We start from the raw sequence: 25,685 nt of genomic DNA, 5'->3' as shown, positions 1-25,685 counted from the left end.
ATCTGAACTCGTGTTCCAGGAGTTCTTATTATTTTAAGGATTTAGAATATGTTAATGATGAATAAAATAGAACATGTTTAATCCGTTTCATGCAGTTTGATTACTTTGGCAAAAGAAAATCTTTAACTTTTAAATTTATTAATATTTTAGAAGATTTGAAATGATTTTTTGTCATTAACAATTGGCATTATGTATAAATAATTATATATGTCCATATTGTAGGGTAATATAAAGCATTTGATACTCAATGCTATATAAGGAATGGTGAAAGTGCGAGTTTTATTTTAATTATTTGAATAAAGGTAGATTTAAGCATTGAAATTTTCCTGAATTCTCTAGAAGCTTAAATGAAATACATTAATGGATTAAATTTAGGCAAAGATGATATGGCTTCAATGGCAGTTCCTAGAGGCCATGCTGTTTCCACAATAGAATTTTGATATTCAATTCCTTCTGCCACTGTAATCTCTTGCTCAGGATCAAGGCCTGCCAAAAAGTGAATCAGGAACAAAAGAAAATATATATAATTTTCCAATTAATATTTGTTTTTGGGAAGAAATAAAAACATACCAAATCCATTAACAAGCAATGTATACTGGTATACAAGATCCAGGCATACAAATGGAAGTTTATCTTTGGCAACATGTGGAAAAGTGGATTTGGCTTCCTCAAAGGATAGTTTACAAGCTTCTTTAGCTGCAATTTCCCAATCCACAGGACGATTTTTGGAATTTGGTGGCTTCACAAAACCAACCTAAAACAAATACAAAACATAATTATAGCATGGATTAGCTATTTATTTTTGTTGAAATAAACAAATAAAGATAAAATACATTAAACAGGGTGTGTAGAAAGGAAAATGGATATACCTCAGAAGACCTATAGTAGAAAGATGAAGTAACAACAAGGTTTTTCTGTCCACTTCCTTTTCCACCGTCCCATATCCCACCAAATGTACAGTTTTGATGGGCACAAGGCTCATTCAGTCTCAGAACCTTCACAACTGTGTCTCGGCATTCATCAAAGTTGGAACCAGAAGTAGGACCATAGATATTGTATGATTCTCCAGAATATTTGTATATATCTTTCAAGAACAAAAACTCACATGTTATTGCCTATAAAAACTAATCAAAATAGTGACCATTATAGGGTTTGTGAAAAAGGAAATGCTTTTCTACCTTCATAACCAGCTAAAAGGCAAGGACTAGCAGCACCATCAGTGACCTTGAAAATCTCAGCACGAGCTGCATCGTTACCGTAACGCAAGTAACTGCCAAATTAAGGTATCAAAGTTATTTTTCTTATAACAACGTTTGACATAGGTAATAATACAATAAAAGATAAGTTTTTAGTTGTTGGAATTAGGAAAATTTTGTGGAAGTAGACATTATGATAATTGAAGGTGAGTGGTATATATACCTGTGAACATAAAGGTCATATTTCTTTCCCTTGAGTACAAGTTTCTTGATGTAAGGTTCCTCTCCTTGTTGAGGTTTCGGGGCACTTTTAGCTGTGTTTTTTGAGACAGCATAGGCCATTTGAACTGATGCACCTCCAAGATCTATCACTCCCACTGTTTTTGAAACCTTCTTTCCCAACTTTCCTAAAAGGTAGTTAACTGCTACCTACACAAAATTCCCAAAATATCATAACACAGGTTAAACAATAATTCTGTTTCACATGCATTTGTGATCATCGCAATGAAAAAATTGAATGATATATAAGATAATCAAGATGTTTATCTACAAACACAAAATCCATTTTATCTTGGGAATGATATTAGGTTGACAACTAAAGAAATTACATTATTTTACTTTAAACCTAGAGTTGATTGGTTTTTAACTTAGAATTATCACTCACAGATGTGTAGTCCTTTTATTGTAGGGTTTGGTAGTTATAATAAAACATTTTAAGTAGTCTTTAGTTTTTTACTAGTTGAAAAGTTTGTTTATGTACAAATAATATACATATATGGTAAACAATTTTTGTAGTAGTATGCATGTTTGTTAGCTTTAATTACAAATATCATTTTTAAATATTTTTTTCATAATTTATTGTATTTTATCCTTTAAATAAAATATATTTTTCAATTTCTTTTTTATCAGCTATGTTTTACCGATATACAAATCAACATAATAATATGATATTTACTGAAGTACAGTATTTTACTTTTAAGAGCTTTTATTGAAAATATTTTAAGATGTTGTCAAATACATATTAACAGCGAAATATGGTAAGCAAATACAATAATTGAAGATTGAATAAAATAATTAGTTGAAATAAAATTACAAAAGTTTGAAATCAATTTAAAGCTAAATTATAAACATTTCAGAATTATTTTATCAATAAAATAACCTTGATATGAAACATCATTATCATTTCTGTTATATTTACATTTATCAATTAGAAAAACAATTTTATTATTCACTGCAAGAAATTTCAACTATCAACATGAATTTTTTATTTCCGATTTTCATCTTTGCTTTCAACCAACTATTCCACTATAATTTTTGAAAACAGAACATAGAATCTAATTGATCTTCTTTAAAAAATCACGTTGATTGACTTTTAATTTCATTGTTGCTTCTCGTTGTTGTTCGTATTTTTCAATGCTAATATTTAGCTAATCCAAAGCACATCAACAGATAAAAAATAGTGAATTTAATTACATATATAAATTATAGTCGAGATTCATCATTCCTCACATACAGAGAATCACACAGAGAATCACACAAAGAAACAGGATTGCATGTGTTATATAAAAATATTATGATAACGTTATCTTATAAAAATCTATATATAGACATGGATATCTTTTGCACATGCTTCCAGTATATCTACTAATTATTTATCAATTTCTCAATTTACTAAAAATAGAAGTTGTTACCGTGCATTAATCTTCCACATATATATATATATATATATATATATATATATATATATATATATATATTATAAATAACAGTTGTCTTGTTCTCATGTTTCCTTTATTTCTGCACCAAACCTACCAAAATGAATCCATTTTTTGCAATACAGAAATATAAAATGAAATTATAGTTTGGCATCATACCCATAGATAAGAACCTTCTTGAGTTCCATCAATAACAGACACTGCATCTGGTTGAACGTTGAGTGTACTTCTGTTCTTGAACATTTCCCTAACCTTTAACATAAGAAGACCAACACTTAAAACATTGAAAGCAAATATATATAGTTAACAAGATAAGAAAATGAATTAAGCTCATGGTCACCGCTTGCAATATATTTTCAGCAGCATCTCCGTCCAAGAGCCTCAAACCCGCCGTTGCCTGCATTCACATTCAACATTGAAAATACATCATCTATAACTTCTCTCCATTCATATTGTTTTCTTGAAGCTATATGTGTTGGAATATTCAAATTAACTAGAAATAAAGGTAAATTTATAATATATAAATGGATATAAATCTCATTTTATAAGTTGGTTTTGTGAGATTGAATTAGGTTTAAAGTTTACTTTTTAACATGTATATTCTCCTCTACATCATATGAACATGTTCAAAGAGCTTTTCATTTGACTTTGTTGATGGATAAGGATGATGTTAGAAATCCAACATAAATCTCATCTTATAAGTCGATTCTAAAGAATTAAGTTAGATTTAAAGTGTAATTCAAACGGGTCAAAACCAAACCCTTAAAAAGGATATGAGAAACACGGTTTTTTTGTATTTCGGAATTCATTTAAATTTGCAAAATTAGGTTAAGTCGTCAGGGTGAATGACGACATCACAGATGAAGTTGTCCTCCACCTTACCGGTTTCTTTTTTTTTTTCAAAAAACGAAACCATATTGTGGAAGACCGATTTCTATTCACATAAAAAGATGAAATCGTCCTCGTACATGGCGACTTCACTTTTAATTTTTTTTATATAATTTTTTTAACGTTGTTGCTGAATGGTGGTGAGAGTTGTTGTAGAGTGATGGTGAGAATGGAAACGGCAAATTTTGATTTAAATGAATCCCGAAATATAAAAAAGTCGAGAAACACTCACCCCAAACTTAAGGGGTGTCTTGGGGTGCTGTTCCTGAGGAACAACACTTTCAGCTTCCTCTAAAAGTGGAATGAGAGATTGTGCGGCTTTTTCAGGATGATTAGCGTAGGAGCTCAAACCGGGTGTGATCTGCACCAAATTAACGAACAAGAGTGAAAAGAGTAAGAAATGAGGAGAATAAAAGAGGAATGTAATAAAGGTTTGAGTTAACCTTTTTAGCAAACTCAAGGTCATTGCCAATGTGAATAAGATCTAAGTTCTGGTCAAAATGGAAGACATGCACACGACTCCCAGAGCTACCGGCATCAAAGATGACAGCATAAGAAGTAAGGAGTTCCTGTTTTGGGAGTATCTTACGATAATTCAGAATGGTGTTCCCAACATTTTTTTGCGAAAAAGAGAATGTTGGCAATGACAAGAGTAGAAAAGTGATGAAGGATAAGAAGCTCATTCTCTTTGATTTTGGCATCACCAAATTCATTTCTGAATCTGTCAAAGAGCACTGCTAGCTGCTTGCACTACTGGTAACTCTTGCCACTATTTATAGCTGTGCAGCATGGCCATTGAGATCCACATCGATCAGAATATAATGTGTTGTGTATTATTGTAGGAACGCTCGCTAATTACCAAGACTTTACTTTAAAGAAATAACATTTTAAATAGTATAATTTTGACTATTAAATTTTAATAACTCTGTTTTTATAATTTTAGGTGATATTTTTTAAGCAATTTTTCATATACGGAATATAATTTATATGAAAACAGTATAAAAATAGGAATTAATAAAGTTTTAAATGTTTTATAATTTTAGGTCTTTATAATTAAGTTTTTTTTATAATTAAGTGTTTTTATAATTTTTTTTTTCATTTATTAACTTTTCAAATTTTTAAGGCGATATGACTCTTATCTTGTTATGTTAAGAAATATGAGATTTTTGTTATTAATAAAACAGTATTACAGTTAACGATATGTGACTTTCATTATTTTAAAGAGATTCCACGTCTCTTTAATAATTGAAGACAAGGAAGTAATGGAAAAAAGTTAGAGTCAGGTTATCTAATTAGAAAAAATCAAACTACACTCCATTAAAAGGACTTACTCATTTAAAAGTACCCAATTAGCATAAATTTTTTTAACAAAAACTCATTTAAAAGTATGTGAACTTTAATTAAGTCAAATTTTAATTATATTTAGGATTTGAGTTGTTTGTTAGGGGGATTTATAATTTGTAATTTTAGTTTTGTAAAAGTTATACTATAACGTGATTTCTGGCCTATATAATACAGTGAAAGTAGCTATTGAAAAGTCCAAAATTCTTTACAATACAATGGAATTACAGTGATGAATTAAAAGCACAGATGATGAGAATTTGATTCAATGGAGAAGGAAGCATGTCTCTTGCCCAAGAATTTGGGTCCCACATCGATCTACACCAACAACCAAAATCGTCTCATTGAGCTGGCCATTACCACATGAATCATTACTTATTTATTATTTTTTATTTGTTAGATTAGTTTAAGTATTAAATTTATCTTTTCTATAAACAGTTTGTTTTCACAAATCATATAAATTGTATCCTTAAAATCATCTTTTTTATTATATGCAGAATGTAGTTTTTAGAAATATTAAAAAAAAACGTTTAGCTATTTTTTTTTATTTGTAAGAATATTTTTAAAATTTTGAAATGATTAAAAAACAAAGTTATATGTAGTTAGGAAATCATATTATGTAGTATAGGAACAAAACTTTTACGTAACTTTTATGAAATTAAGAATAGATTGCCGAAAAAAAAATGATGCTCAGAAATAATCTTTAATAACATTTTAATAAATATAGAAATATATATTCCATTTCAAATTTTTAAGAATAAAATCAAAGAAATACCTCCCTAAAAATTTATTTATCACTTTTTGCTGGTAAAATTATTATGCTTAGTTTTTGTAACGTTGAATGACTTCCACAATTTAATTTCTGATTAAATATATTTTTAGTTCTTAAATTTATATTTAAATTTATATTTTTTTTAAATTTTGAATATTTTACTTCTCAAATTTTAAAAATAAATGAATAATGTCATTAATCTTTTTTATGTGTGAAACGAAATTCAAGATTAACTTGACATTTGAATTAGAAATTTATCAAATAATTTAAATAGTTCAAATATTAAAAAATAATTTAACATATCAAAAAAAATTTATGGTAGTTAGATTAAAATGGTTTATTATTTTTAATGTTTTATAATCAAATTATATCAAAATTTAAAATATAGACGAATTTTAATTTTTTATTTAAATTTATGATTTAAAAATATATTTAACCTTTAAATTTCATAATTTAAAATTATTCATTTTATTCCTTTTATATGTACGGGTATATATATATATATATATATATATATATATATATATATATATATATATATATATATATATATATGTGTGTGTGTGTGTGTGTGTGTGTTTAGTTTCTATGATATTAGATAATAAAGATTAAAAGAAATTAAACAAAGTATGTAAAATGAACTATAAGAGATTAAAATTTGTAGAGATTAAATGAAATGGATAATATTTAAGTGTCAGGGCTAAAATAAAGTAAAATATGTATAGTTAAGATGAATAATTAATTTCTTTAATCACTTCCCTTTATCTTGCTTTTGTTTTTGTATATTTTTTTATTCCACTTACCAGGTGCTGGGAAGAAATGTACTTTCTTTATTATTTTATGCGAGGAGTTGGTAAATGTTGACCACGCGATATTGTTTAAGAAAAGCAATTCCATAAATTAATTTAATCCCCAATGAAGTAAGCGTGTAGCTATATTTCCCTATAAAATATATTTACTTTTGTAATATTCTATGGCTTGGTATTTTTATAATATCACGTGAAATTCATGCATTTTCATTTGTTGCTAAAACGGGATTCAGGATCAAAAACCAAACAATAAATTAACATCCGAATCTCATATTACTTAAATCAAGAGATATTATCATACTTGATTAAGCAAATTATAATAAACTAGGAAGGATTCTCTTTCACGTGTAGATCTATTTAAAAAAAAAAAGTTTCACCAGTTCGGTAAGAGCTTTTGGTCTCGGTTGTTTTTGATATTCTGCCCCGGTTTCAGAACCGAGACATATTAGGGCGATGTCAAAAGAGGATGGCTTTTGGTCTCGGGTGTGAACCGAAGCCATAGAGCTACTCTTCTACCTCGTTTCTACTGTGAACCGAAGCCATTGTGTCAATGGTGACTCAGCCGCGTCTGCAATGGAGACGTTCTCGTCGTGGTAACGTGTTCGTGGCGGTGCTCGTGGCTCGCGCGCAGCAGCGATTGTCAGTGGTGGTTTGTGAATTTGCAGGGGTCGCGACAATGTTTGCAGATCTGGTTTTTTGATTTGCAGGTTTCGCAATTGCAGATCTGGTTTGCGCAACCACTGATGACGTTGTGTGAATGCGGGAGAGCACTTTGTGCAGTGAGGTGCAGCACAAGCGGAGACGACGCCGCGACGGTGGCTACAGGATCGTGGTGGCAACGACGGAGGAGGGTGGTGGCAGGGAGATAGACAAAAGAGCGACGCGACAGTGACGGGAGGTGCAACACAGAGAAGGTTCACGTTCGCGTTCGCCTTCGCGTGGTTGCATTGGTGGGAGGTGGCCGAAGGTGGTCGGAGACTTTGGTGGTAGAGGTTGCAGCGGAGAGAGAGAGAGAGAGAGAGAGAGAGAGAGAGAGAGAGAGAGAGAGAGAGAGAGAGGGAGAGAGAGAGAGAGAGAGAGAGAGGAAAGAGTTGCAGATTCGCGACGCGGGGAAGTAGAAGGGTTCGCGAAATTGAAACCCTAAATAAACCTTATGTTATGGCTTCGGTTCCTCTAAAAACCGAAGTCATATACCCCTTTTTGGCACTGGGTCTTGTTGGACCGAGGCCAAACACCAAAAATGCAGTCCCTTTTTGGCTTCGGGTCTTGTTGGACCGAGGCCTATAGCACTCTTTGGCATCGCTTTTGCACGAACCAAGGCCTATAACTGTCTTTGACTTCGGGTGTTAGCTGAATCGAGGCATAAAACTTGGTTGAAATTGCAAAAGTGCCACCACGCCATTATATGCTTTAGTTCCTGGCCAACTGAGACATATAAAGCGAGGTAAAAAGAAAATTATGCACTAGTGTTTGCTCACTCTGATAATGTATTCTTTTTGTTTGAATAATCTAATTGCAATTGATCGTGGATACTTATTAAAAATATTTTAAAACTAAAACAGTTAATATTATGATAAATATATAATGAATGTACTAATAATTATTTTTTTACGTGTATTTATAATTTTTTTCATAGATTTTTTATTATGATAAACTTAATCATGATCCAATTCTCCTTAAATTTAATTATTGACATGATTATATTAATTAGATATTTAACCAGGTTTTTACCATTGCCGATCGGTTTCTTCATCCATCAATTCTACTTTTTTTTTTTTAATTCATTAAATCAGTACATATTGTAAATATTTTAATGAATTAAAAAAAAAGTATATAATTATTTTTAATTTCACATATCAATCAGACTCTCTTTTTTTACTGGTTTAACAAAAATATTATATGTGAGCACTTTTTTTTCTAAGATAGTACGACTTTTTAAGGTCAGAAACCAGATACATCATACAGATAGTCGAATTAGAACTTTAATTGGTTGCATGTTGGCCAAAAAATCAACAAAAATTAATTCCTGGGAAACCGAATTTCAGGTTAGGATTGTATTTTTTTTTCATTTTTATTTAAACATAATGAAGGAAGATTTAATATAAAAATTAATTGTGTGTAGGATATAATTATTTATACAAGTAAAAGGTTGGATAAATAAAATTTCATTATAACATATAATTTAAAGAAATTTAAATTAATTATCAATATATGTAAATAAGAAAAAGTTTATGAAAAAATAATAGTAATAATAAAAGAGTAATGGAAAGTGTGTGATATAATTGAATTTATTGACTTGTAAAATATAAATTAATTTAAAAAAATAATAAGTGTACTGTAATATTTAGAGAAATAAACTTGAAGAAATAATTATTTACATATAAACATATTTTAAGCAAATATAAATAGAAAAATATGTGAATAAAAAAAATTTATGAAAAAGAAGAAATAAAGAACTGTAAAAAAAAATGAATGAAAAGTACTTGATATAATTGAAATGTGTTTGTAATGAATATGGTAAATAAAATATTGATCAATTGAAAAATTTACATATTTTGATAATTTAAGTTTTCTTAAAATGTATCTATTTTATACAAATTTATTTATCCATACTTGTATAAATAATTATATCACATACACACTTAATTTTTAAATTAAATCTCATTCCATTATTTTTAAACTAGCCTTCCATTATTTTTAAACTGGCCCTGTGACCCCTGCATATGCACGAGCCTTTTTTATTGTTTTAATTTTTAATTTTTTAATAATATAATTATTATTATATTTATCTAAGAAATAAATATTTAACTATTATAATTATTCATGTTATATTATATAAATAAAAAGTTAAATAATGTAAAAATAATAATTAATATTATTATTATATAATAATATATATTTAAATATTTTTATATGTAAACCTTTTAAATAATATATAAATATTTTTTATATGTAAACATTTTATATTATTATATAATACTAATTGTAATATTAATAATAATAATAATAATAATAATAATAATAATATCAGTACTAATCATAATAAATGTAATTGAGATGTGATATCATAATAAATAAAATAAAACATATGTATAAAATACAATTAAATAGTAAGTATACTCTGAAATATGAATGATCTCTTCAAAATAAATTAATATATGAATTTCATATTAAAAATTTCAGACAAAAGCACGTGATATAAATAATATAAAAGACAAAAAGACAGATATATATTGGAAGTGTTGTGTACCATATAACCTATCAACATCCCTAGCCAGACCTTCGGGGTCAGGCGGTCCAAGGATAAGTGGTCGAAGGCCGGCCGCTACAAGCGGACAATCTAGTGGATTGTTGATGTGGCAATATTTTTAGAGTGATTTTAGGAAGTTCACAACTGAACGGCCCGAGAATAAGCGGCCGAAGGCCGCCCGCTACGAACGGTCGGCCATAAGTAATTGAAAATCACACTAAGACCCTTCTCAATGTATGCGTTGACAAAAAGAGGCCATGATTTGTCATTCTCGTCCAACTATGAAGGTAACAACATGGCTGATCGGTCAGCCAGATGGACCAAAAGATAAAATCTAAATATTAAAGTAAAACAAGTCAGTAATCAAGTTTAAAAAGTAATTGGGTCATGATTAAAAAAATCCTAATTACAGGCCCATATAAAAAACTATAAATAGGAGTCCAAAGTAAGTTGGTAGGAACTTTTACTTTGCATTTATTACATCATTAATTACTTTCACTCGAACGGACTTGAACTGACTTAAGCATCAGAGCCTTGTCGACAGATATCTCAATCGTCTGGACAACCGAGCAGAAGAGATAAAAAGGAGACCTGACGGACGAAGTTACGAAGAGGAGAGAACTAAACTAAATTGAATGTTTTAGATAGGTGCTAGGTCCCTATATCCGAAAACATAAATGTATGGATATTGTGAAACATATCCATACAAAATAAAAATAATATTATTAACACTAATATTAATACTAATTATAATATCCATAATAATAATAATAATAATACTAGTAATAGTAATAACAATAATAATACTAATAATTATTAGTATTACTAATAATAATAAAAGTATCTTAGATGTGATCCCATAAAAAATAAAGGTAAAATGTATGTACAAAATAAAATTAAAATGTAGGTATGTTGTAAACTATGATTGATTCCACACAAAATAAAAATAATATAAATTTGATTTTAAAATTTATAAATAAAAGAACAAGATGTCAATAGCTTAAAATACAAGAAGATAAATATTGATCGGAAGTATTGTTTAAATAAAAATGTATGCATATCGTGAAACATGACGCCATACAAAATAAGAATAATATTTTTAACAAAATAATATTAATACTAACTATAACATCCATCATAATAATAAAAATAATAATAATAATAATAATAATAATAATAATAATACCGATAATAGTAATAATAATAATAATTATATTAATATTACTAATCATATTAACACTACTAAAAATAATTGAAATGTAATCTCGTAATAAATAAAAATAAAATAGATGTACAAAATAAAATTAGAATATATAAATATTGTGAGATATAAATGATCTCGTAATAAACAAGACAAAAACATAATAATATATTAAAAGTTGTTATCAATCCAAATAATAATACTAACAATATTATTAATACCTCATACTAAATTTAGTATTAATAATAATAATAATAATATTAAAATAATAATAATAATAATTTTATTACTACTAATAGTGCTGCTATTAATAATAAAAGTAATTGAATATCTGTTTAGTAAATAAAAATATAATAAATGTACAAAATAAAATTAAAATATAGATACACTGTGAAATATGAATGATGATAAACAAAATAAAAAAATTATAATTTGACGTTAAAATTTGAAAATTGAAGTCCATACATGTATAAACACTTTAAAAGACAAATAAATATAAATATATTGAATATTACGGTTAAAGGAAAAATGTAGACCCATATACTATACAAATAAACAATACACGAACACGAATATTACTGAGTTAATATCAATGCTAATACTAATTCAAATAATAATACTAATAATAACTTTAATAATACTAATAATAATAACAACACTAATAATAATTATAATAATAATAATTTTGTTATGTTATATAATAATATAACTAATAATAATACTAACAATATTTATGTATAATAATAATATATAATAGTAATAATATTATTATAATAATACTAATTATATAATAATAATAATAATAGTAATAAAAATAATAATACTAATATTATTTATTATAATATAAACATTAATAATATTACAAATAATAATACCTATAATAATATAAATAATAAGAATAATAATATTATAGGTATTATTATTTATAATATTATTACTCTTATTATTATTTATATTATTAAAAGAAATAATAATTGCATTATTAATAATTACAAATATAATAATAATAATAATAATTCCAATTTTAGCAGATAATCCCATGTACACAATATATTAATACAGTCTTATAAAATATATGACTATAAAAATTTATCACTTACACACTTAAAGTAAACTAATAAACTTTATACTTAAACTGACAACTGCTAAAGCTCCCACTAAAAACTTCATCCTCATCCTAAAACGACCCTTATCCTCCAAAAATGTCTCTAACACTGCAACCACATCTACTCCCACTGAAAAGGTGATCATCGCAAAAGGAAAACATACAACACAAGATAAAAACACAGAAAACAAGGGTAAGCTAATGTAAACAAGGAAATATTCATATGAAAACTTAACTTAGTTTACCAACATAAAACACCTAGGCATACATATAAATAGAGATACAATTGACACTAAACTCAATTATCCGGATACATGCAAGTGACATCGGATCTCTCAATGGCTTGCACCTGTGTGTGATTCCCAAACTCTGCAGAGTTTAGCCTCAAGGGGTTATCACCCAACCACTCACAAGGTAAATCCCCTTTGCGCCTAGGACTTGATCAAGTCCAGTGACTAGGACCTCCTACTACTCCTCACGACATAACTCATTTTACTCTATATGAGCATTAATGATTATTAGAATGTCATGATACCAACCAATACCAAGTCCTTATGTCATTGCATACAGTAAAATACCACCATGTAGAACTTCTCTTGAAATTCCTTAAACACCACAACTTCGCATTCTCACACAAAATTTCATACCAAACTCGTCGATTTCAGTCTCATTACATCACATAAAACATACATGGTATCATACTTCATGCTTTAAGGAGTAAATCAATCAATCATTGAAGCAACCAAGTAATTTAAAATCAATCTACTGTCAATCTCGCTTAAGTTGTAGAGCTCTCGCTCAAGCTTTAGATCTCTCGCTCAGGTGATAGAAGCCTCTCGCTCAAGCTAAAATCTCTCGCTTGGGCGAGATTGAAAATAGAGAGCACTGGAGCATCCACGATTCCTCACTTAAGCTAAACCATCTCGCTTAGGCGAGATCACTCTCGCTTAAGCGGAAGGCTTCACTTAGGCGACAACTCGCGATAGAGAGCAAGGACGAGCTTCTGCTATTCTCGCTTAGGCGATGTAGAAATGCAATGGATTGATATTGTTGGAGTTAAACTTCACCTACTTCACTCTCATGTGTATTAAACAATAAAACTTTTCTCCATTAATTACTGATGTCAACCCACAAGTCTACTCAAACTCTAATCCCTTAGTTGAATGAGCCTAGGTTTCCTTATTTAGAGTCAATTCCTTGAATCCCTAAATAAAGAAACCCGCTTTACAAATTAGGGTTTAAGACAACTAATGGGTCAAGTTCCATTCCTAGATACAAGTTTCATTAGGTATCTTGTTCCAATTCTAGGTTTCAAGAGATATTTTCCAATACCTAATGACCCAAATATCAAGCAATGAATGGTTAAAACAAAGCAAGCTTTAAATACATAAACAAAGATACTAGCAATCAATGGAAGAAGCATATATATATTCAAACCATTCAAAAATACATGAAAGTTCAGTGGCTACATCTAATCCCAACAAAAATGGGTTTAGCTCTCCATTGTCATGGAGAGCTCAAGCTTACAAAATGAAAATGGAAGAGGGAGGAGACACAAAGAGGAAGATGGAGATGTTCCCATAAGCCCTAGCAGACCTCCAAGCGCTCTAAGACGTGTTGTTCGAGCTCCAAAATGTCCAAGATGAGTTTCCCCCTCGCGAAAACAGAAGAAAAAGGGCCACTTGACACATCAACGAAAACTAGAGCCTGGCGGAAGCCTCTCACCGCCAGGCGGTAGCCATCAAACAGGGGCCAAAATTTTCATCTACCGCCCGGTGGCATCCAGGTACTGCTAGGCGATGAGCGGCAGTGGCGCCTGGCTGGCACTGGCTCTGTGTCGCCGGGCGCTTTCTGTTGACATTTTTGCTCTTCTTCTTGATATTTCGGGTCACTCATTTGTCTGGACTTTTGGAGTAAAGCTTCCAATCTACAAAAAGGACACAAAAATGGGGATTAGTGGTATATTTAGATCAATGTAACCTAAAATGTATTTATTTACAAAAGTAGGGTAAAATTGAGGATTAAGTAGGTTAAAAGCTTTGGAAGAGATGATTTTACTACTGAAATATAACTTGGATAATGGTAAAAATTAACATTATCAACTCCCCCAAACTTAAAACCTTGCTTGTCCTCAAGCAAAAAGGTAACTTGGCCTAGATGAACAACATAATTGCAATGATCTAGCAACTCAAGAAAACAAATGTCAATTGTGCTTGCTTTTATTTGAAATATTGTGTAGCACATGTGTGAGGGAGTGGGCCAACTCAAAACAGATTTTAAAAAGCCCAACCTGAGCTCGCGTAGCGCTACCGCCTGGCAGTAGGTCACGAGCCGCCAGGCAGTATACCAGTAAAATGCCACTGGAGCTATTTTTCTGGTGTGGCGTCAGGCTAGCTCCTAGAATGCTCCCAGGGGCTGAATTCACTACGGGCGCCAGGCGGGAGAGAGTACGCCGCCAGGCGACTTAGCTGTAGTGGTGGAAATGTTTTTGGCTTATGGTTGAGTTGGTTTTGACTCTATTGTACTCCACCCAACCTTTCACTCTTGCAAGCATCTTTTTCAAGCTTTTCCAACTTTAAACCAGGCATTCATACTCAAGCAAAACATTTAATTCACAAAACACATGCACAACTTAGTTTAAGACATGAATTCACTACACAACTATGCTACTACTATTCTCACAAACAATCAATTTTACACTACCACATTCTATGATGCATAAAGGTTGAACTCAATCCAAGATGCAACAACAAGCACATGCTATCACATCCTAAAATTAACTATGCATGACAACACTCAAAGTTATGCTACCACAAGTTCACAAATGCATGCAACAAAATTAGTACAAAGTTCAAACATCAAATCAAACACAACAATCTATGTAACACACTTCACACATGCATAAAAACACAAAGTTATGTTAAAAACGAAAATCAAAAGCTAAAATGAGTTTAGAGCACTGGTTGCCTCCCAGGAAGCGCTTGTTTAACGTCACGAGCCTGACGGGTAAGGCGCTTAAGCTTGGTTGGTGCTTTTGGTGTGCTCCTTCCCAACCTCACACCTATACAACTTCAATTGATCACTAGTCACCAATTTAGTCCTTCTAGAATAAGGAGCTTCAATTTCAATTCTTCCATCAACTTTGATGTCTCTAATAACCCATAGCCTTGCCCATTTTGACTTGAATCTTCTAAGAGAAATCTTCAAATGTTCCTTTCTCATCACAATTGGTTGGCCAGGTCTAAGCCCATTAGTCCACATCAAATAGTGGTGGTGAACTAGAACATCATCTTTCTTTTCCCTCTCTTCATTCACTTTCGCAGAGAAACAATTTGAGCACTTTCCAAGCAACTTAGAAGCTTGTCACGGTATACTAGTCATAGATAAGACTTCATTGATGGCCTTAAGACTAGTTTCTTCATCAGTCGATTCTTGCACAGCTTCAAAAACGTTGAAATTCACTTCCTCATCTTGGTCCTTCAATTTCAGCGTTCCCTCATCCACATTGATGACAACCTTGGTTGTCTTAATGAATGGTCTCCCAAGAATGAGTGGTACCCCTTCATCTTTCTCCATTTCCATCACCACAAAATCAACTGGGAATTGAAGGTTATCTATTTGCACCACCACATCTTCCACCACGCCATAGGGGTATTTGACAGAGTTGTCTACTAGCTGCAAGGTCATCCTTGTTGGCTTGGCTTCGAGACCACCAATCTTTTTAAGCATAGATAGGGGCATCAGATTAATGCTAGCCCCTAAGTCAGCAAGAGCTTTCCCCATATCTTGATTTCCAATGGTGCAGGGGATGGTGAAGCTACCTGGATCCTTGAATTTTGTAGGAAGATCTTTCTGAATAATGGCACTACAATTCCCTTGCACTTCAATGGTTTCCTCTTCTATGTATTTCTTCTTTTTGCCAAGGAATTCCTTCATGAACTTTGCATAAGAAGGTATTTGTTGTAGTGCTTCAGAAAATAGAATCTTGATCTCAAGTTGCTTGAATATGTCTTTGAACCGAACTAATTGTTTCTCCTTCTCTTTTCTTGAAGGATTTTGAGGATAGGGAAGGGGTTTCACAATAACTTTCTCTTTTTGTCTTTTTTCTTTATCTTTCTCTTCACTTTTATTCTCTTCTTCTTCCACAACAATCTCTTCATCAACTTCTTCCTCTTGAATCTCTTCTTCATTCTTTCTCTTTTCTCTAGCCTCCACCTTTTCTTTAGAACCTAGTCCAACCTCCTTTCCGCTTCTAGTGAAGATGGCCTTACATTGCTCTTTGGGGTTGGCTTCAGTGTTGGCGGAAAAAGAACTTCCTCGTTGATCAGCCAATTGCTTGGCTAATTGCCCACTTGCACCTCCAAGTTTTTTATTGATGCATCAGTGTTCTTTTGATTTTGAATTGACATTTGCAAGAACTGTTGCATCGTGTCCTCGAGCTTTGAGGTTCTGTCAGTCAGAGAGGGATGTTGGTAAGTTTGTTGATGTGGGGGCCTATTGGAAGGTCCTGCTTGGCCCATGTTTTGTTGAGGTTTTCATCCTTGATTATAGTTCCCTAGTCGACCTTGATTGCCCATATAACTAACTTCTTCTTAAGATGTGCTTGGCATAGCACATTGCCCATTGGTATGGTTTCCTCCACATAACTCACAACTTTGCACTTGTTGGAGTTGAGCTATAGAGGCATTTTGAAGCTCTTGAGGAAGTTGTGACAATTTCTTCATCAAGGTCTCTAGCTGCTGAGTCATAATCTTGTTTTGAGCCAATAGAGCATCTTGAGATTAAAGCTCTAGAATACCCTTCTTTTGAGAATGGGCTCTCTCAGTATAGGCTTCATTATCATTAGCTGCCATGTTCTCTATTAACTTATATGCTTCCTCTGGTGTCTTCCACTTGATACTCCCACTAGTAGAGGCATCTAACATCAGCTTTGACTGGGATTTAAGTCCTGCCAAGAAAAGAGTGAGCTGTGTAGGTTGATCAAACCCATGAATAGGAGTTTTCCTCAGCAGTCCTTTGAATCTATCCCATGCTTGGCCTAAAGACTCATCCATATCTTCTTGAAATGTCGAGATTTCCTGTTTTCCCTTATTAACCTTGGACTGGGAAAATATTTGCTCAAGAACTTTGTAGCCACATCATCCTAGTTAGTGAGGCTATTTTTAGGAAAGGAATTCAGCCAGGCTTTTGCGAGTCCTGCTAGTGAGAACGGGAAGAGACTCAGTCGTATGGCTTCATCAGGAACTTGATGGATCTTCACAGTATTGCATATCTCCAAGAATGTGGCCAGATGAGTGTAGGGATTCTCATGAGACAGGCCGTTGAACTGATTACTCTACACCAAATGAATAAGAGCTGGCTTCATCTCCATGTTGGTAGCATTGACGGTTGGCCTAGCAATACTGTTGAAGTTAATATGGCCTGTGAATGCTGCATAGTCTTCCAAAGTGCGTCTTTCACGACCTCTACCATCACCGTGAGGATTCTCTGCCATTTCTTCTTCTGGATAAGAATCAAGATTCTGAGGAGTAGATGAAAGAGTGTCTGAAGTAGAAGAGTGATGGGCAACTTGTTGTGCTTAAGCTCGTCTTCTCCTTGTGGCACTATTGTTTCTGCGGGCAGTTTTCTCTATCTCAGGATCGACAAGGAGTGGTTCTGACAGTCCTCCTTGTACGTATCCTACCTTGCATAAACTATAGAGCAACAACAAAAGCAAGCTCGAACTACAAATTAGCCTAAAAATAATGTGTGTATATAAGTAAACAAAAATAGTAAATATGAACAAAAGAATTTAAGTCTAAATAAGTCAAAAATCACACAAAAGTCTAGTATTAGACACGGGTCCCCGGCAACGGTGCCATAAACTTATTAAGACTTTGACAAGTATACCAAGTCGCGCAAGTAGTAACCGGTAAGATCGGGATATCATTTCCCAAGAGACTCATGTATACTAATTAATTGCGTAATTAGTGACTAATTTAAACTAATGAATAAATCCATATTTTGGGTTTTTGTATGCAAGAAATTAAATATTTCATAAACAAGTAAAATTGAACTTGGATATTTGAAGACTCTAGAAAATGGTAAAGATTAGAAATGCAATGGATGGATATTGTTGGAGTTAGACTTCACCTACTTCACTCTCATGTGTATTAAACAATAAAACTCTTCTCCATTAATTACTAATGTCAACCCACAAGTCTACTCAAACTCTAATCCCTTAGTTGAATGAGCCTAGGTTTCCTTATTTAGAGTCAATTTCTTGAATCCCTAAATAAACAAACTCGCTTTACAAATTAGGGTTTAAGACAACTAATGGGTCAAGTTCCATTCCTAGATACAAGTTCCATTAGGTATCTTGTTCCAATTCTAGGTTTCAAGAGATATTTTCCAATACCTAATGACCCAAATATCATGCAATGAATGGTTAAAACAAAGCAAGCTTTAAATACATAAACAAAGATACTAGCAATCAATGGAAGAAGCATATATATATATATTCAAACCATTCAAAATTACATGAAAGTTCAGTCGCTACATCTAACCCCAACAAAAATGGGTTTAGCTCTCCATTGTCATGGAGAGCTCAAGCTTAGAAAATGGAAATGGAAGAGGGAGGAGACACAAAGAGGAAGATGGAGTTGTTCCTACAAGCCCTAGCAGACCTCCAAGCGCTCCAAGACGTGTTGTTCGAGCTCCAAAATGTCCAAGATGAGTTTCCCCCTTGCGAAAACAGAAGAAAAAGGGCCACTTGACACATCAACGAAAACTGGCGCCTAGCGGAAGCCTCTCACCGCCAGGCACTAGCCATCAAATAGGGGCCAAAATTTTCATCTACCGCTCGAAGGCATCCAGGTACCGCCAGGCGGTGAGCGGTAGTGGCGCCTGGCGCTTGCAGCTTCTTACGCCTGACTCTGGCTCTGTGTCGTCGGACGCTTTCTGTTGACATTTTTGCTCTTCTCCTTGCTATTTCGAGTCACTCATTTGTCTGGACTTTTGGATCAAAGCTTCCAATCTACAAAAAGGACACAAAAATGGGGATTAGTGGTATATTTAGATCAATGTAACCCAAAATGTATTTATTTACAAAAGTAGGGTAAAATTGAGGATTAAGTAGGTTAAAAGCTTTGGAAGAGATGATTTTGCTAATGAAATATAACTTGGATAATGGTAAAAATTAACATTATCACCAATCCTTCATACCCCAAGGCTTTTCAACCTCCAATTCACAAAACAAGGTTAGCCATGGACTCAGGATTTATGATGCTCACACGAACTTGCCCGCTCGCGGTCCTGCTTCTACGAACCTCCCCGCTCGTAGTCTTACTCTACGGACTTGCTCGCCCGTAGTCCAACACATGTGATCCACCAGCTACGTATTTGCCACTCCAAAAAATCAGCTCTCACACTCCCTATGACTCTCTTTTCACCCTTTAGGGTTTTCCCCACCATTTCACATTCAGGCCATAATTATATTAGCAAATCTCAATAAGGATTGAACACACAACAATGGAATCACAAAGTCAACGCATTACCAATTCAACCAATACATGTTTCATGATAATTCATATAATTTTATGATTACATTATCACGCACATTATTAAAAACAATAATAAATCAAATAACACACAATTGGCATACTTAAGACTTGAACCCAAGTCCTCTCACACAATTAAGTACTCTCAACCATTTAAGCTAATACTTTTCCACATTACAACAATTAACAGTAAATGCCATAAAGGCTTCTACTAGTCGCATTTATTAAATTATTATTATTTAATTATTTAAATTTCTCGGGTTTTACAGGTGAGATCTCCTCGCTTAGGCGAGAGCTTCTCGTTTGGGCGAAAAACCACTAACGTAGGCGAGCACAACAGATCCCCACTTGCACTCACGCATGCAAAGCCAGAAAACGATACCAAACAGACATGCAATAAACTCCCCAGCACTACAAATGCTAATCCAGTACATTTCAACACTCAATCTCAAGCAAAAATCAAGCAAATCATTTTAAAGTCTTTGAGTTCTAGCTTCCCTTACCTGTTATCCTGCTTAGACAACTTTATAAACTTCAACGTCTTAAAAACGTCAACGCCTCTAACTCCACAAGATGCTCTATCTACACATAGAAACATCACAAGAACGATAAGGACATATTGTTATGATCACTGATTAACAGAGACTCATACTGATGATTAAAACGTTGCATGTAAGTTAAAGAGAGCTCACATGCAATAGAAACAGAAAAACACTAAAAAGAGAGCGAAAACTCAACTTACGCGAACGAAGAAACTGATCGGTCCAATTTGAAGAGCTTGCTGAGAGATCAATCCTATGGTCTCGGTTCTTCAATTAGACGACTAAAGAGACAAAATCGCTAGAGAGAAATCAGATAACTCTATAAAAGTGATTTCTAGAGAGATTGTGTGTTTTAAAAATAATGAAACTCATTTATAACAATTCTATTTATATTAAAACCTTTTAATATTAAAATAATCGAGTCTCACTATTTTTAAACCACTATCACTTTTAAAACATCATTTTCTAGAGTCTTACAAATAATATATAATAGTAATAATGATGATAATTATATTGATCTTAGTATCATTAATAATAATAATAATAAATAAATAATAATATATAATAATAATAATAATTATACTTATCTTAGTATAACTAATAATAAATAATAATAATAATAATTATAATTCTACTTATATATAAATAATATAATAATGTTACTTATAATAATATAAATAACAACAATAATTCATATAAAAATAATTTATAATGGTAATAATATTAAAAATAATTATACTAATAATTTTCTTACAATAACTAATAATACTTATAATAATAATAAATAATTTATTATAATAGCTATAATAATATTAATTCTACTTACATAAAAATAATATAATAATATTACTTATCAAAATATAAATAATAACCATAATACATAAAAAAATAATATTACTAATACTTATAAACAACGATATATAATAGTAATATATATTAGGAATAATGCTAAAAATAATAGCTACAATAATAATTTTATTATGTTATGAAGTAATTGTGGTCCATTAATTTGATATAGTTACTCATATGGTTGATATGATTGACACTGATATGAGATATGATTCATTACTCTTTATTTAAATATTTTGTATTAACTATTTGATTTTGTATCTTTATGGGTTACATATTGTATCTATAAATAAGACTCTTCCTATCACTAATAAGACACAGAAAAGTTGTTTCCCATTATCTCATTCTCTATTCTTCTATTCTTTTATTTGTTATTAGCTTTACATTATAACATGTTATCAACACGATGCTCCAACTAACTAAATGCTAGGCTAATGGAAGTATTTTTCTCTCTAAGGACAATGCTTTGCGTGTCTTAATTCAAGCTCTTTCTAATCTTTTTTTCATTTACAATTTTATCTTGTATTATTATTTTGTCATAAGAATGATTTGACTTTATCAATCTTCATCTCAAATTATTATTATTATTATTATTATTATTATTATTATTATTATTATTATTATTATTATTATTATTATTATTATTATGATGCTTATTATTACTAGTATTTTATGTTCTAATTCTAAACACGTCAAATCTTGCAAATTTTGAATTTGTGACCCTTGATATTACAAGGAAGAATAATTTATATTGGATTTTAAATGTTGAAATACATTTAGATACAATGGGTCTCGGTGATACTATTAAAGAAAAAAAATAAAGCATATGAACAAATAATTTGCTCCTGCGACAACAATATTATGAAAAGAGATTTCACAAATATTATGAATTTATTTCATGTCTTTGTATGGTTGAACAAAACAATGAAGCTTTTAATGAAAAATCATGAGACCTACCCAACGGGTTATTCTCCATTCCAGAAGTGAATGTAGCAATAAATATTATGAATTTTTTTCATGTCTTTGTATGGCTGAACAAAACAATGAAGCTTTTGATGAAAAATCACAAGATCCGACCAACTTGTTCTGCTCCATTACCAGAAGTGAATGCAACAATATATCTAATTTATATATTCATGGTCATAGTCGTAACCTTGGTTGTGGTTGTGGTCATGATAGGGATCATGATTGTGGACATGGTCAGAAAGAAAATTTTAAAAAGACATTTTATCATCAGAATTGGAACAATAGTGTGAAAAAGGTGAAAATAATGGCAAATAAGATGAAAGTATATGTTATCATTACAATGGTAAAAGTCATTTGAGTTGTACTTTTCGTACACCAACGCATCTTAAAACTAATGAAAAGAACATAGAAACATACTTTGCTTATGAAGATGATGATTCTGATTATGGTCACATGGATGTTACTCATTTTGATATTATTATTTTCTTTGCTAAACCAAATGGAAGTATTGATCACCTCATTGGTTACGAGAGTGTTAAAAAAAATATTTTCTCATACTGATATTTATGTTTATGTGAAGAATGAATGTTGACACTAGCACCAACGATAAAGATATGTGTCTTATTGATAGTGCAACAACTTATACAATTATCAAGAGTAATATTTTTTTCTCTTGTTTGGTAATGTGAGACATCAGTGATAGTATTATTTATAGTACTAGAAATATATTTGAAGGCTCCGCGAGAGTTATTATACTTCTACCAAGAAGTTGAATAGAAACTTTAAGTTTCAAGCATATTTGTCTAAGATATCATATCGAGAAAAACAATGAAAAAGATATGAAATATCTTTATATCTCTACGATTGAGTTGAAAAAAAAATGTGTATTGGAGAAATTATCAACCTTCTCTTATGGTTTGTACTACACATATATTAGTACAATTGAAATGCATGTCATGGTAAACCAGAAGTTTATGAATAAAAATGAATGCCTTGTTTGGCATGATCAATTGGATGATTTGTACTACGCATATATTAGTACAATTAAAATGCATGTCATGGTAAACCAGAAGCTTACAAATCAAAATGAATTCCTTGTTTGGCATGATCAATTGGGTTATCCTGGATCTATTCTGATGCCAAAAAAAAAGGTTGAAAAACTCATGTGGACACCACTTAAGAGCTAAAAAAAAACTTCTTCAAACCAATGAGTTCCCATGTACTACACGTTCATAAAGCAAAGTTTTGTTTGAGATAGAAATTGTGTATTTAAATAAATGTGTTTTTATACATGAAGAGGCTTATATATTAAGGTGCTTAAATGTTCTAAATGGACAGGTCACGTCCATTGTGCACTCCAATTGTTAGGAGGTCGTTAGATGTTGATAAAGACTCTTCTTAGACCTCAAGCAAATGATAAAGATCTTCTTTATCTAGAAGTACCATACTTAGTGTCATAAAAATACTAATGTATCTTGCTAATTATACTCGATTTGATATTGCATTTGTTGTAAATTTATTAAGCAAGATATAATTCTTCAACTACAAGAAGAAAATGCATTGGAGTAAAACATATATTTTGTTACCTTAAGGGTACTACAAATATGAACTTATTTTATTAAAATGATTCAGAATCAAACTTAATGGATTATGCATATGCATGTTATTTTACAGATCCTCACAATGTCACAATGGTTGATCACGGACAAGATATTTATTCACATGTGGTAGCACAATGATTTCATGATGGTCTATGCAACAAACTATAGCAACAACATTGTCTAGTCAAACAAAATTTTAATTATTACAGAGGTAAGTTGTGAATATGTTTGGTTAAGGTCTATAATTCAATATGTGCAAGAAACTTGTGGCTATCCTCGTCAGAGATGGAATCAACAACCATATATGAAGATAATATTGTATTGTTTAATTGAAAGGATGATATAGATATCCAAAAGATTCATTCATGTGAAAATCTGGCAGGTCTATTTCTAAAGTCTTTGCCAAGAAGAACTTTTGAGCAAATGATTCACAACTTTGGACTTCGTCATCTTAATGATGTAAGTTTACATGAGGGGAAAAAATAGAATATGTAATAAAATATTGTATTAAAGAATACATAATATTGTATTGTTTTTCCTTCATTAGGTTTTTATCCCAAAGGGGTTTTCCTAATAAGATTTTAACGAGACACATTCTCTTACAATGAACATAAAAAGGGGGGATGTTATGAATTAATGGTCGTCTATTGATTTGATATAGTTACTCATATGATTAATATGACTAATACTAATATGATTCATTACTCTTTATGTAAATATTTTGTATTAACTATTTGATTTGTATCCTTTATGGGTTACATGTTGTATCTATAAATAAGACTTTTTCTTATCACTAATTAAACACACAGAAAAGTTACTACTTATTATCTCATTCTATATTCTTTTATTCTTCTCTTTATTATTAGTTTTAATTTATAAGATATTATTATTACTACTAATAATAATATTTATAATAATAATAATAATAATAACAATAATGTATTGTAAGGCCGATCAACATCCCTAATCGGACAACGGAAGGATAAGCAACCAAAGGCCTCCCACTACAGGCGGACAATCCAACAGTTGATATTTGAAGTCGTGACTCATTGATGTGACAATTTATCTGGAGTGATTAAAAAAGCGCGTCGATCGGACGACCCAAGGATAAGCGGTCAAAGGTCGCCCGTAATGGCCGGTCGGCCTAACACCACATTTACTTTATCAACAACTAATTGAAAATCCCATTGAGATCCTTCTTAATGTGAGTGTCGGCAACACTGACCATGATTTGCATTCTTATCCGACTATTAGGGTTCAAAGACATGGCCGATCAGAGCACGCATGATCGACAACGTCAATCAAGTAGAGTCAAAAGATAAGATCTGTAGTTAGGGATGGCAACGGGACGGGACGGGTACGGGTATCATGATCCCATCCCCATCCCCATAATAAAAATTCATCCTCATCCCCATCCCCAAACCCAACGGGTATACAACTTTTGACCCATCCCCATCCCCACCGGGTAACGGGTATTTTCTTATACCCATACCCATACCCATTTTTTTATTGTTCCATATATCAATTAAATATTTTTTATAAAAAAAATTTAAAAATCACACCAACGGAATCATGATACTATCAAAATATTCAATATTAAAATAACATACTCTTTTTGATTTTCATGATGTCAAATATTAAGAAAAATATTATAATAGTATAAATCTCAAATTAAAGTATCAAATAACAACTAAATAAAATTCAAATAATTATATAAAAGCTAAAAAATTACACATTACTAAAATTTTATAATAACCAAAATATTTATTAATTTTACAAATGATCAGTGGTTTCATTTGCATTCGATCCACCTACACATAGAAAAAAAATGAAAAATTAGATATGATATAATAATTGAAATTGAAAATTTTAATTACTAGAATATAATGTACCTTCTTCATCAGATTCATTT

The 25,685-nt window shown here is 31.3% G+C and overlaps 2 protein-coding genes across 2 annotated transcripts; both read right to left on the bottom strand.

The window, feature by feature from the left end:
* Nucleotides 1–255: 255 nt before the first annotated feature.
* On the bottom strand, nucleotides 256–4,560 carry LOC146888839 (nucleoside-triphosphatase-like). The gene is made up of 9 exons (XM_085670923.1): nucleotides 4,243–4,560; nucleotides 4,032–4,160; nucleotides 3,252–3,308; nucleotides 3,071–3,163; nucleotides 1,420–1,625; nucleotides 1,179–1,270; nucleotides 870–1,084; nucleotides 571–754; nucleotides 256–486 (listed from the first exon to the last, which is right to left on the bottom strand). The coding sequence occupies exons 1-9, from the start codon at nucleotides 4,510–4,512 to the stop codon at nucleotides 344–346; spliced, it is 1,389 nt and encodes a 462-aa protein (XP_085527049.1). The 5' UTR covers nucleotides 4,513–4,560; the 3' UTR covers nucleotides 256–343.
* A 12,498-nt stretch (nucleotides 4,561–17,058) lies between these two features.
* LOC146888838 (uncharacterized) lies at nucleotides 17,059–17,771 on the bottom strand. The gene is made up of 2 exons (XM_085666475.1): nucleotides 17,619–17,771; nucleotides 17,059–17,379 (listed from the first exon to the last, which is right to left on the bottom strand). Exons 1-2 carry the CDS (start codon nucleotides 17,769–17,771, stop codon nucleotides 17,059–17,061), a joined length of 474 nt encoding a protein of 157 aa, XP_085522601.1.
* Between the last annotated feature and the right edge of the window lie 7,914 nt (nucleotides 17,772–25,685).

This window comes from Vigna unguiculata, chromosome 1 (genome assembly GCF_037176805.1).
Source record: "Vigna unguiculata cultivar grain cowpea cultivar isolate G323 ecotype 2 chromosome 1, ASM3717680v1, whole genome shotgun sequence".
Taxonomy (NCBI): domain Eukaryota; kingdom Viridiplantae; phylum Streptophyta; class Magnoliopsida; order Fabales; family Fabaceae; genus Vigna; species Vigna unguiculata.
The sequence above is the reverse complement of the archived record's forward strand: the minus strand, read 5'-3'. Positions and strand labels throughout refer to the sequence as shown.

Excerpts from the sequence above, each read along its gene's own strand:
- LOC146888838 (XM_085666475.1), bottom strand. The coding sequence starts at position 17,771 with ATGGCAGAGAATCCTCACGGTGATGGTAGAGGTCGTGAAAGACGCACT. Across the intron at positions 17,380-17,618 it reads AGCCAGCTCTTATTCATTTG|TCCAAGGTTAATAAGGGAAA; the intron begins GTGTAGAGTAAT and ends ATATTTTCCCAG.
- LOC146888839 (XM_085670923.1), bottom strand. The coding sequence starts at position 4,512 with ATGAATTTGGTGATGCCAAAATCAAAGAGAATGAGCTTCTTATCCTTC. Across the intron at positions 3,164-3,251 it reads CTGAAAATATATTGCAAGCG|GTTAGGGAAATGTTCAAGAA; the intron begins GTGACCATGAGC and ends CTTATGTTAAAG. Across the intron at positions 1,626-3,070 it reads AAGAAGGTTCTTATCTATGG|GTAGCAGTTAACTACCTTTT; the intron begins GTATGATGCCAA and ends AATTTTGTGTAG.